A 13,158-nucleotide genomic window follows, 5' to 3' on the forward strand; every position below is an offset into this window, starting at 1 on the left:
ACAATCAAGCCAGTGGTTGTTGCAAACTAAAAACCTCTGATTTGATTTCAAATGTAAAAACTTTGGAGCCAATCACCATGTTCAGTTCGTAGCCAAGCCAAGACCATTTGCTGAATTAATTCTTCAGCAAGTACCAAAGAAAAATATCATAAAGTATTGTCAAGAACAAGAGTTGGCAAACTGACCCATTGGGGTCGCGGCTTGAAATTTTTGGGTCACAAGCTGTGAGGCATCAATGTTGGTCATGGAGCTCGGACTAAATTTTGACAGCAATATTCATGTTTTCTTCTGTTGTTGGGCATAGCTCAATGGTCTTTTCTGTGAAACCTGAATGCTGCTACAGCCTCTGCTACGCTTCTTTCAAGGCAAACCCAGCAGCTTAATCCTTGCACCCGCCCATCACTGTACAACTTTAATACCGTTAATTCAGTCACCTAGTTCTGTGACTGGACATTAGGAGAGGTGGCTGAGGAGAAATTAAGTCACCAAAGGGCTGACTCCTGCTCTGAAAAAGAAACAGGGTTTGGAGACCAAGTCATAGATGAGTTTCAAGGATGGGATTGTTCGCACCATTGGAGAGAGGGGTTTAAATGTGAAATTGAGCCTTTCAGTTTAACTCCACATGCAGATATGTGAATGTTTAAAAAAAACTTTCCAGTCAATCTCAAGGTCTGATTTACTGTCTCAGGACAAACTACAGGTAGTCTTAAAGTGGGAGACTCAAGCATTGGACTGCATGTGCAGGTTGCCAAAACATCTGTTTTAGGCAGAAGAAAGGTTGCAGTTTTTTTGTCCTTTTCCAGTTTGAAGAATGGCACACTTCTGGTGGAAATGTAAGCATGTCCCTGTCAGCCATAGTGGGGAAATAGTAAACCAGCTAGCCTACAAAACACGGGTGCTATATTGCCAAATTCATATGCCTTTATATTTTAAAAACTTGATTTGTATCTTCAGTTACTACAATTAAAGAGAAGACAAGTGAATGAAAATAGCAAATAGCCACCAATATATTTAGCTCCAGAGTTAATTGAGGAGATAAAGCACAATATTTTCTGCTCCATATCTGCCCGTTTCAGCTAAATCTAGGGCCTTTTTTTGTTTGGTTGATTAAGTGAGTTAGTTTCTGTGCTAAAATAGAAGAGATGAATGCCTTACAGATGTTTGTCGACTTTGATCAACAACAATTATTTCCAAGTTGCTTGAAACGTTTTAGAATTGTTGTATAATGTTTGTTGATCATTATACAAAACACATGGACCTTTCTAGATTCCAGAAGCAGAAGAACTTGCAGAAATAACATATTACAGGGATTACATTGTCCATAAAAATACAAAGATGCATGGCACCAGTGCTACATTATTCTTGTAACTCCCCTCACTGAAGACAGCAACCCTCGGAGGATTTTTATCTGCAACAAAAAGAGAAAATAAAAAACTTCACAATTCTCTAAAATTTCCAAATACCAAATAATAGCAGAACTGAAAAGAGAATGTTAAAATCCTGAACAAAAATACAATTGCCGGAAATACGCAGGGCGATAAGAGATTGACATGAAAATGACTTTTAGATGCTGATTGATGTACAGTGATTTACATACATTTGTCTGTTATTAGACTAGATAGTTAGAGCTTGTAATTCAGTCATAAACAGAGGGCAGAATTTTTGATTAACTCCAACACAAACATAAGAATGATTGGAGAAGATAGCATAACTGCAACAACTTATAATGTGCTGTTCAAAATGTTTGAAAAGTACAGGCGCTGATCATCAAGAACCTTAAAGAAAATTTTATCATTTTTCTCACCTGCGTTATCTGTCTCAGGTTTGCATTCCAGTGGTTTGCAGCAGTGTATTCATGCCAAGCTGGCAAGAACGATTCTTCAAAATACTCCCCATTTAGGATTGAAGAAGGTTATCCCCCCCCCCCTCCTCCCCCACCGTCCCTGTCCCCGAGCACTTTTCCCCATGTTGTGCTTATACTATTATGGGCCAGGGTTTAGAGAACCCCAAAGTGTATCATGGAGTTCACCTGACCCACAACCTTTACGAGATTGTGGTATGGGGAGCACATGGCCCACTCTGCAGGTGTTGTGCAGCAGACATCTAACAGTAATTTTTAAAGCAAAACAATGTTTATTATATGAGCTCAAGTTAACCTTTTTAAAACATACAGTGAACATCTTAGCAACCATCAATTCAAATATAACCCCCAAAGAATACAACACTAAGTAATCTTTAAACTTTCCTTTTAACATCCATAAGACATTAAAAAAAATAACAGAAGCACCTCAGATTTAAATTCACTACTGAGAACAATTATCACTCTGAATTCACCAAATGATCAAGAGATAGTCTTTACATGGCAGAGATAACAACATTATACCTTCTTTGGCTGGCTGCAGCTCTAACACTAAAACAAAATTAAAAAAAACACAGATACACCCAAGCTTCTCCCAAAGTTAAACTAAAAGCTGACAGACAGCCCAGCTCCACCCACACTCTGACATCACTGCATATAACCCTAACTCTGACCCATTTCTCAAGGTGCACCCACTCCAGACACCTCCTCCCAAGAAAAAAAACCCATCAACTTCAAGATGATTTAATTTTTCACCTTTCTCCATCCTTTCAGAAATACACACAGTAAATATACTTTTTTGTTTAAAAAAAACACACGCAAACAGTTATAATAGTATAGTCCATTTTTTTGTTCTTCTTCCTCCAACTGGAATCCTTCTCGATTGACAGTCTCTTTGAACAAGAAGGTCTCTGCACAATCCATTCATTTCTCTATGCCTCGGCATTTCTCTTTAAAGTCAGATACTTTAGTTCAATCTGATCAGAATCCCTTGTAATTCTCCAACACAGGAGCATTGGTTATCACAGCTTTCAGGCAGTCAAATGCCCGTTGAAACTCCGTTGTCCACTGAAATTTTTGACGTTTCTTTAGCAAGTCCATCAGTGGAGCAACCACGCTACAAACATTTTACACAAATGTTTGATCAAATCCACTCATACCAAGAAATCGCATTATTTCCCTTTGTGTCGAGGGTATTGGAAACTCCCCAATAACTTATGGTTTCATATCCCGTGGGACCATTTGACCCTGTCTGATTGTATGGCCAAGGAAAGTGACTTGGGCTTTTCCAAATTCACTTTTGACTAGGCTTGCCACCAAACCCGCCTCCTGAAGTTGATCGAATAACTCCATTAGATGCTTCAAATGTTCTGTCCACGTCTGGCTGAAAATTACCAGTTCGTCGATGTATACTGCACAATTGGGTAATCCTGAAACAACTTTGTTAGTTAACCGTTGAAATGTGGCTGGGGCGTTTTTTGTGTCAAATGGCATAACTTTGAATTGGTAGATATCATCTGGAGCCACAAAAGCTGAAATCTCCTTCGCCCTTTTGGATAAAGGTACTTCTCAGTAACCTTTAAGCAAATCCTGTTTGGAATTAAGAGCTGATTGTCCCACCTTCTTAATGCAATCGTCCAATCGTGGGATAGGATAAGAGTCCGTTCTTGTAACTGTATTAATGTTCTATAGTCCACACACAACTGTTGGGTACCATCTGGTTTAGGTACCATCACTATCGATGAGCTCATTGACTGCAACCCCTTTCAATTATGCTATTTTTAAGCATATTTTCAGTCTCTTTGTTAACCTGCGGCAATTTTAAAGGGTTAAGTCTATATGGATGTTGTTTAATTGGAACAGCATTTCCCACATCTACATCATGTATAGCCATTTTAGTACTTCCCAATTTATCTCTTCAAACTTGCCTATGTGATATCAATAAATCATTGAGGTCAGACCATTTTTCCTTTGGAAGGTAACTCAACAATTTATCTCAATTTTTAAGAACATCATCGTTTCCAATTTAATTTGAGGTATGTCAAATTCAAAAGTCATCTGGATTTGGTTTGTCACTTTGAGTTTGAATCATTAAACCGCCTCCTTTTTCTCTCCTTCCCTTTCAAAGTACCTTTTAAGCATACTCACAAGACACACTCGGTGAGTCTTCCTTCTATCTGGCGTTTTTAGCACATACTTCACCTCACTTAATTTCCTTTCAATCTGATAAGGTCCACAAAACCTTGCATTTAAAATGTCACCTACCACTGGTAGCAATACTAAAACTTTATCTCCACAGGCAAAATTACAAACTTTGGATTTCTTGTCCGCTACCCATTTCATCACATGTTGTGCAACTTTTAAACGTCCAGCCAATTCACCTGCTCTATTTAATTGTCCCCTAAAATTTGACATGTAATCCAATAATGTAATTTCCGATTTCTCACTCACCAATTTTTCCCTCAAGCAATTTAAGTGATCCCCTTGCCTCATGACCAAAAATTTGTCCAAAAGGACTGAATTTGGTTGACTCATTAGGTGCATCCCTAATTGCAAACAGTACGAATGGAATTCCTTTATCCCAATTCTCTGGATAATCGTGACAATACGCACTCAAAATTGTCTTTAATGTCTGATGCCACCTTTCTAATGCTCTCTGTGATTCTGGATGGTACACAGTTGATTTAAATTGTTTAATTCCCATGCTATCCATAACTTCTTTGAATAACCTTGAGGTTAAATTTGATCCTTGCTCCAATTGTATTTCTGTGGGTAGTCTATATCTCGTAAAGAATTTAAGTAACTCCTCCACAATAATTTTAGCTGTAAGATTACGTACTGGAATGGCCTCTGGAAACCTAGTAGACACATCCATTATCGTCAAAAGATATTGATTCCCACTTTTTGTTTTAGGTAGCGGTCCTACCCAATCAAATAATACCCTTATAAAAGGTTCCTCAAATGCTGGAATGGGTATTAAAGGTACTGATTTTATCACTGTTTGAGGTTTCCCTGTCACTTGACATGTGTGACATGATCGCCAAAATTTAACTATATCTTTATGTAGTCCAGGTCAATAAAAATGTTTTTGTATTTTAGCTTGAGTTTTCCTTACTCCCAAATGACCTCCCTCATGTCCCTCATGTGCTACTCACAACATCTCCTTTCTATACCCTATCGGCAATACCACTTGATGAACTTCTGCCCACTTTTCATCTGCCTGCATATGTGAAGTTCGCCATTTTCTCATCAAGAAATCATTTTTACTGTAATAACACGCCAATATACACTCCGATTCCTCTTCTGTATATCCTTTCTGATACATCTGTTTTATTTCTACATTTCTCTGTTGTAACTCCGCAAATTTTCCTGAACTAAAAATATCCACCTAATCCTCCACCTGTTCTTGTTCTTTTTCAACCATCTGATCAAAAATCATTTCTGATAATTGCACTTCAACTTCATCTTCACTCTGTGATTTCTCCTCTTGTCTTAATCTGTGACTTTGCAACCTTGGTATTACACAATCTGGAAAAATCCCAGGATATTCGTCTTTCAACACTTCAGTTGTCTGATTTTCCACTGGCTCATCAACCTCAGTAGGCATCACTCCCACCTGCGATCCAGCTACATCATTACCCAAGATAAACTGTATTCCTGGACAAGATTATCACATTCAATAGCCTCCGATCATTGACCGTTTAGCTGCCGCCCATTCACGAACCCTGAAAGGTCCTCTCCTATCACACCCAGAACACAATTCTCTATCTACATCGCCAGCACCTTCGGCAATATCTTTGCATCCGCATTTGACAACAATATCGGACAATACGACTCAAACTACTCCGGGTCTTTTTGTCTGTTTATATCATGAGCGAGATAGATGCCTGACACAATGTGGAGAAGCTCGCCCCTTTCCACTGAGTCATTGTACGTCTCCACTAACAGTGATCCCAGCTCCGACCTAAACCTCCTGTAAAACTCTGCTGGGAACCCCAACGGGCCAGGGGACTTCCCCGACTATATCTCCCCCACAGTCCATAATCTCCCTCAGTTCAATCGGGGACACCAATCCGTCTATCTTCGCTTCATCCACCCTCAGGAATTCCAGCCCATCCAGAACCAGTCCCATGCCCTCATCCTCCGTCGGACGCTCCGAACTGTACAGTTTCCGATAAAATACCTCAAACTCCCCATTTATCTCCCACAGCTCCGTTGCTAGCCTGCCACCCCATCCCTCATCTAACCAGTCTCCCTCACCACCAGCTGCCTCCTCAGCTGATGTCCGAGCATCCTAATTGCCTTCTCCCCATACTCGTACACTGCCCCTCTGGCCCTGCGCAGCTATCCCACCGTCTTCTCCGTCGACGCGAGCGCAAATTCCATTTGGAGCTTCTGCCTCTCCTTCAGCAGCAACTCCTCAGCGTTGCTGAGTAACTCCAGTCCTTAGAGTGGTCTCCATCAGCCTCAGCCTCTCTGCCCGCTCCACCCTCATCTAATGCATTGTAATGAAAATAAACTCCCCTCGAAAACTGACTTTATGCCACCCTCAGCATAGCTGCAGGGACCTCCCCATCTCATTATGCTCCACATAGTTACTGATAGCCACCCTTATCTTCTCACAGACCTCTTTGTCGGCCAATAACTCCACATCCAACCTCCACTGTGGCCTCTGGAATCTCCCCTGTCAATGCAAGTCCACCCAATGTGGCGCATGTTCAGACACCACCATCACCAAATATTTGGTCCCAATGACCTCTGCCAACAGTGCCTTGTCCAGGATAAAAAAATGAACCAGGGTGTACCCCTGTGGACCTGTGAAAAGAACAAAAATTCCTTTGCCCTTGGCCTCTCAAACAACCATGGGTATACCGGCCCATTTGCTCCATCATTTCTAACTCCTTAGCCATTGCTGAAGCCCACATAGATCTGGGACATGACCTGTCGCTAGGATCCATCACCATATTAAAATCCCGCTCCATGATCAGTTGGTCATGTCCAGACACCGGATGTTTGCCAAGACTTGCCTCATAAACTTCACATCATCCCAATTTGAGGTATACATATTCACCAGCACCACGGACGCCCACTCCAACCTCCCACTCTCCATCGCAAATGCACACCCAGGGTCCGCCACTTTGCTCCCCACTCATTAATTGCCTATCCGTTAGCATGGTGGCCCCGCTCGAGGCAACTGACTTCTCCCAAACCCCACAATCCATTATACCTGCTCCTCCACATTCCCATCTGTACCCACAACCACAACAATTCATATGAAATGAAAACATGATCCACCATTCAGCCCGGCTAAAAACTGACAACACTCCCCCCCCCCCCCCCCCCCCTCCCACTCGTATCTCCATATCTCAAAGTCCCCAAGTCAATGGTCTTGCAAAAACCTGCTCGCCTTCTCCGGCTTGTCCATGTAGAAATCCTGGCCCTGGTATGTGATCCACAACTTGGCTGGGTACAGCACCCCAAACTTCACTTCTTCCTCGCCCAGGACTGTTTTGACCTGTTGAATCCAACCCTGGTGCTGAGCCAGCTCCGTATCCAGATACTGGTAGAGCAAAATCACATTCCCTTTCCAAGTGCTTTCTCGTTTCCTTTGCCCACCATAGAAGCTTCTCCTTTTTCCAGCTAAATGTGCAACCATACCACCATTGTCCTTGGCTGCTCCCTCCTCCTCAGCAACTTGCGTTCACCCCCTCTCCCACCAGCTTTGCAAGCATGCTTGCTACATACTTATTGGCCTGCATTTCCTCAATGCCTTCAAGCATCCAGAGATTCTTCCCCTTACCAATTCTCCAAATCGCCCACTTTCTCCCACAGCTTCCTTTGGCCCTCCACCACCAACGTAATCTCCGCCTCCAATGAGGCCAACTGGTCCTCATGGTCTGCCACCAACACTTCCACTTTTTGAGACATGCACAATGTTCCTCCAACCTCTGTTCACTCTCTCAATGACTGCCTGAATCAAGTCTGCCATCTTAGCCAGATCCTTTGAGGCCTCCTGCCTTTGCTGTCAGAACTTGGCAGTCAAGAACTCAACCAACTAGGGCGGCACGGTGGCACAGTGGTTAGCATTGCTGCCTACGGCGCTGAAGACCTGGGTTCAAATCCCGGCCCTGGGTCACTGTCTGTGAGGAGTTTGCACATTCTCCCTGTGTCTGCGTGGGTTTCGCCCCCACAACCCAAAGATGTGCAGGTTAGGTGGATTGGCCACGTTAAAATTGCCCCTTAATTGGAAAAAATAATTGGGTACTCTAAATTTAAAAAAAAAAGAACTCAACCAACTGTTCGGTGGACCACTGAGTGGACAATGATGCCACAGAGCTATCCACCATCTTTCCTTCTGTCACACTTTGCGAAAACGCCTAGTCTGTCCCTTTACAGTTGCACTCCTTGATTGATAGGGCTGAGCCATGCCCACCCAAAGGAGAATCCTTAGCGCTGCCTGTTCTTGTACTGTGTACCAGCAAGCACCCCATGAATGGGTAATAAGGACCAAACAATTCCGCTTCAAGCAGGAGCCATCAAATGTGTGACCACATACTCCATGGCCGCCCCCAGAAGTCTGTGTTCCTGCAGATTCAGTCATTCAGATTCTCTGCAGCTTCAAAAATGCAGCACTTACAGTCCTTCTGGAGAAAGCATGGAAGAGCGAGAGTAAGAAGGACTTTGTCTCTGTGTGTCCAGGATTCAACTGCTCCTGGAGGTCTCTGAGAACCGTCTCACTGGGATAGGATCCAATCACCAGTTACCAGGCAGAGTACAGTCTTTTGGCTAATTCATTGGCCACCAGCCAATCAATTAAACCCAAATTCCACCCCATCTCTCTCCTGTTCAAACAAGCAGAGACTGGCAGAGTGGTCTCTCCTGTCACTTCTAAATTCCTCACTCCTCTCTGCTGCTTGACTTAAATATACATGTCCATTAATCATCTATGGATCAAGAATTACAACAGCAAAATAAAAGAAAGGGGAAATAAAGGAATAAACAGGAAGCATCCTCACACACCCTATCCCTTAGAGAATGAAGCATCAGTGCACAGACGTTTCATTATGAAGTATGCAAGACATAAAAAACAAACACATATCAATCCAATCCACCCCCATTTTGAACGTTCCCTTCCCAGTCTCTATATTATAATTAGTCAGCCCCTGAACACGTGACAAAGCATTCGCAATCATATTATCCTTTACGGGAATGTGTACAATTTTAAAATTCAACTGTTGTAATAATAAACCCCAATGGTATAATTTTGCGTTCCAGGAGTTAAACTTCTTAATAAATGCAGACGGATTATGGTCTGTATAATCTAAGCTTTATTTATTGTCATGTCAGACATATACTTAAAGTGCTGAAGGACTAGTAGCACTGCCCCAACCCCCAGCTCATTGGCATCTATGGTCACTTGAAATTGTCTAAAATTTCCAGGGCAACCAACACTGGTTTGCCCACTAACATGGCCTTCAATTTCTCAAACTCTACTTGGCGTTCTGTGGACTACAGCATTTTCACTTGTTTCCACAACATGTTCAACAGACATTGTATTTCAATCTCTAACTGAGCCAGTCTCTGTGGTTTTAGGTGAGATGGATGTGTTTTTATTGGTTCAAAGTTTCTAATGCCTACATCATGATTAGTTAATGGAGTGCTCCCTGGTGTTTCCCTACAACTCTGTCCACACTCTATCAGTGTCTTTATTATATCTTTTCCCTGTTCTTCTGTTGATAGGTTTGCATCTTTGTTTTAGAATTCCCTCTGATATATTCAAGCCATGCCTTGTTTCACTCTCTTCTTCAAAATAAAAGGCAACGTGCTTCCCTTTGTCAGATTTTGGACTGTCAAAATTGGAGTAGACCACCTGAATGAGTTTTTTTGGCATTTCTGTCTCTTTCTGTCTCCCGCGTAGTGCAGCCAGTCTTTTCTGATTGACCAATGAAGGTCTATCCAAATTTCAAGGATCTTCTGCAGCCAAAACACACGCAGCATTAGCAATGCTGAAGGAAATATTTGTTCACTTGTAATCAATAAACACTTTTCAACCCTTCCAGCTTGATGTTCTCTCTTTTCCTACACATGTTTACTTTCAGAGACAAGTACAGCTGAGGGTTCAACCATCACAGAGTCAGTTGGCTGTATCTGCACCATTCTTTGCTTTATAGTTTTCAACTGTTTTTCTTTACATTGCTGTTTCCACGAACTTTGTTTTATGTTAACAGATGTGGTTGCAGAATTACTGCATGATTATTCATTAACCTTCCTCTTAATTTCCAGAAGGAATTGATTGCTGATTATTTCATCTCTTTTGCTATTTGGTTCATTTACCTTGAAGTGGCACTGCGGATCTTTAAAAGGATGTGGATTAATCAGCTGTTTGCTTGATATTACTTCACAGTCATTGCTGTCCTCATCTTGAATAACTGATGCCTTGCTATTATATATATTTCCCTTCAAAATGAGTCTGCTCTGGAGTCCGGTACAATCTAAAATAGCCCGATGTTGTCCTATTCGTCCGTACGCTTGCCACAGGAGCCTGATGAAGGAACCTGACCCAGTCAATAAAGCCCCGCTCAAATCCGAACCGTCGCAGTACATCCACAGATAATCCTATTCTACCCGATCAAAAGCCTTTTCTGCATCCATTGCGATCACTACCTCCACCTCCCGACCTTCCGGGGGCATCATGATCACGTTATCAACCTTCTTACATTGGCCACCAACTGCTTACCCTTATCAATCCTGTCTGGTCCTCCCCAATAATGTCCGGAACACAATCCTCAATCCTGGAGGAAAGGATTTTGTCCAGCAACTTGGCATCTATATTCAACAGGGATATCGGCCTGAAGGACCCACACAGCTCCGGGTTCTTGTCCCGCTTTCAGAATCTGCAAAATCATGGCCTGTGACATTGTCAGGGGCAGCACCCCTCTTTCCCTTGCCTCATTGAACATCCTCATCAATACCGACCCCAATAACCCAGAGAACCTTTTATAAAACTCCACTGGGTGCCCGTCCGGCCCTGGGGCTTTAACCGACTGCATGGCCTTCAAGACCTCCACTATCTCTTCCAGCCCGATTGAGGCCCCAGCCCTTCGACCAGCTTCCTTTGGCAAATTTGCTTTTGGCAAATTCAGCCCCTCGAAGAAGTGCCTCATCCCCTCCAGCCCCATAGGAGGTTACAACCTGTGCAGCCTCCTGTAGAAATCCCTAAACACCTTATTCACCCCTGCTGAATCTCCAACCAGGTTCCCATCTCCGTCATTTACTTTCCCTATCTCCCTGGCTGCCTCCCTCTTTCTAAGCTGCTGTGCAAGCATTCTGCTGGCCTTCTCTCCATACTCATAGATGACCCCCCTCGCCTTTTTCAACTGCTCTCCCTGTGGTTAACAAGCCAAACTCCGCCTGTAGCCTCTGCTGTTCCCTCAAAAGCCCTACCTCTGGGGTCTCCGCATACCTCCTATCGATCTGTAGTATCCCCTTTACTAGTCGGTCCATCTCTGCCCTGTCCACCTTCTCCCTATGAGCCCTTATCAAGATCAGCTCCCCTCTGACCACTGCCTTCAGTGCTTTCCAGACCACTTCTGCTGAAATTTTCCCCGTGTCGTTGACCTACAGGTAGTTTGAATACATTTCCTCAGCCACTCGCACACCCCCTCGTCAGCTAAAAGTACCACATCTAACCTCCAGTGCGGGCGCTGGTTACTGTCTTTACTAACCTGCAAGTTAACCCAGTGCGGAGCATGGACTGAGATTGTGATCGCCGAGTAACCCGTGTCCACCACCCTCGCCAGTAAAGCCCTGCTCAGAATGATGAAATCAATCTGGGAGAAAACTTTATGCATGTGTGAGTAGAAGGAGAACTTCTTCACCCACGGCTGCCCAAATCTCCATGGATCCACCCCCTCATCTGCTCCATGAACCTTTTTAGTTCTTTTGCAATTGCTGGCACCCTACCTGTTTTCAAGCTTGACCGGTCCAAGCTGGGGTCAATAACTGTGGTGAAGTCCCCTCCCATGATCAACTTGTGCGAGTCCAGGTCCGGTACCTTTCCCAGCATCCTCTTTATAAACTCCACATCATCCCAATTTGGTGCATACACATTTACTAATACCACCTGCACCCCCTCCAGTTTCCCAGTGACCATAATGTACCGACCTCCCACATCCGAGACTATTCTACCAGCCTCAAACACCACCCGCTTATTGATCAGGATCGCGACCCTTCTAGTCTTTGAGTCCAGTCCCGAGTGAAAGACCTGACTGACACAGCCTTTCCTCAATCTAATCTGGTCAGTTACTCTGAGGTGCGTCTCCTGCAACATTACCACGTCCGCCTTCAGTCCCCTAAGATGCGTGAACACACGTGCCCTGTTGACCGGCCCATTTAACCCTTGAACATTCCAGGTGATCAGCCTAGTTGGGGGGGGGGGGGGGGGGGGGGGGAGGGGGGCTCATTGCCCCCCCACTTCGCCAATCAGCCACCCCATTTTTTGGGCCCATGTTCTGCGCCTCTGGTCCACCCCCAGGCAGCCTCCGCCGCAACCTCCTCTCTGTCTCTTAGCCCAAGTCCCTCCCTTGTCAGCAGAACATTTGCCACCCCTCCCCCCAGTAACAACACTCTGTAACCCAACCCCTTTAATAAATCGAACATATGCACACCCCCCCCCCACTGTGCTTCCATGAACTAGCCCGCCCAGCTAGCTAGGTGGCCCCCATCCCTGGTGCCGGATAGTCTCCCACCTATTGTTCCCTCTCCACCCCCCCCCCCCCACCCCCCCACCCCTAAAAACATACTCCAACGTCAAACAATCCCCACATGATTGCCCGACAGAAAAACACCAAGATCCAAACAAGCACATTTCCATCCCCCAACAGTGCTAATGAAAACCTTAACTCACTCAGCTCTGCCACTGCTCCCAAATCATTACAGAATGCATTACAAACAGCTTCCACAAAACGAAAAATGAGAAACTATTTTTTTTTAAAGAACAGAAAAACAAAAACAAAATCAAAACAAGAACAAAGTTCAAAAGTTCTCAGTCCACCACCAATCCTTTCCTTTTTGTGAAGTCCAGCGCGTCCTCAGGCAACTCAAAATAAAAGTGCTGTTCCTCATGCCTGATCCAGAGACAGGTTGGATACAACAGTCCGAACTTCACCTTTTTCTCAAAAAGGATCAACCTAATCTGGTTGAAGCCTGCTCTTCTCTGGCCACCTCCACACTCAGGTCTTGGTAAACCCGCAGGATACTGTTGTCCCACTTACAGATCCGCGTCTACTTGACCCACTGTA

The 13,158-nt window shown here is 44.0% G+C and overlaps 1 protein-coding gene across 4 annotated transcripts in view; it reads right to left on the minus strand.

Annotated features, from left to right (window-relative positions):
* Window positions 1-983: 983 nt before the first annotated feature.
* Window positions 984-13,158, minus strand: part of LOC119971592 (low choriolytic enzyme-like) — a 290,266-nt gene continuing 278,091 nt past the window's right edge. For all 4 annotated transcript variants that reach the window (XM_038807370.1, XM_038807371.1, XM_038807369.1 and 1 more), the window contains one exon: window positions 984-1,408. In XM_038807370.1, coding sequence (XP_038663298.1) covers window positions 1,311-1,408 — 98 coding nt within the window. In that variant the 3' untranslated portion in view covers window positions 984-1,310. The remainder of the gene's footprint in view (window positions 1,409-13,158) is intronic.

Source organism: Scyliorhinus canicula, chromosome 9 (assembly GCF_902713615.1).
Source record: "Scyliorhinus canicula chromosome 9, sScyCan1.1, whole genome shotgun sequence".
NCBI classification, from domain to species: Eukaryota; Metazoa; Chordata; class Chondrichthyes; order Carcharhiniformes; family Scyliorhinidae; genus Scyliorhinus; species Scyliorhinus canicula.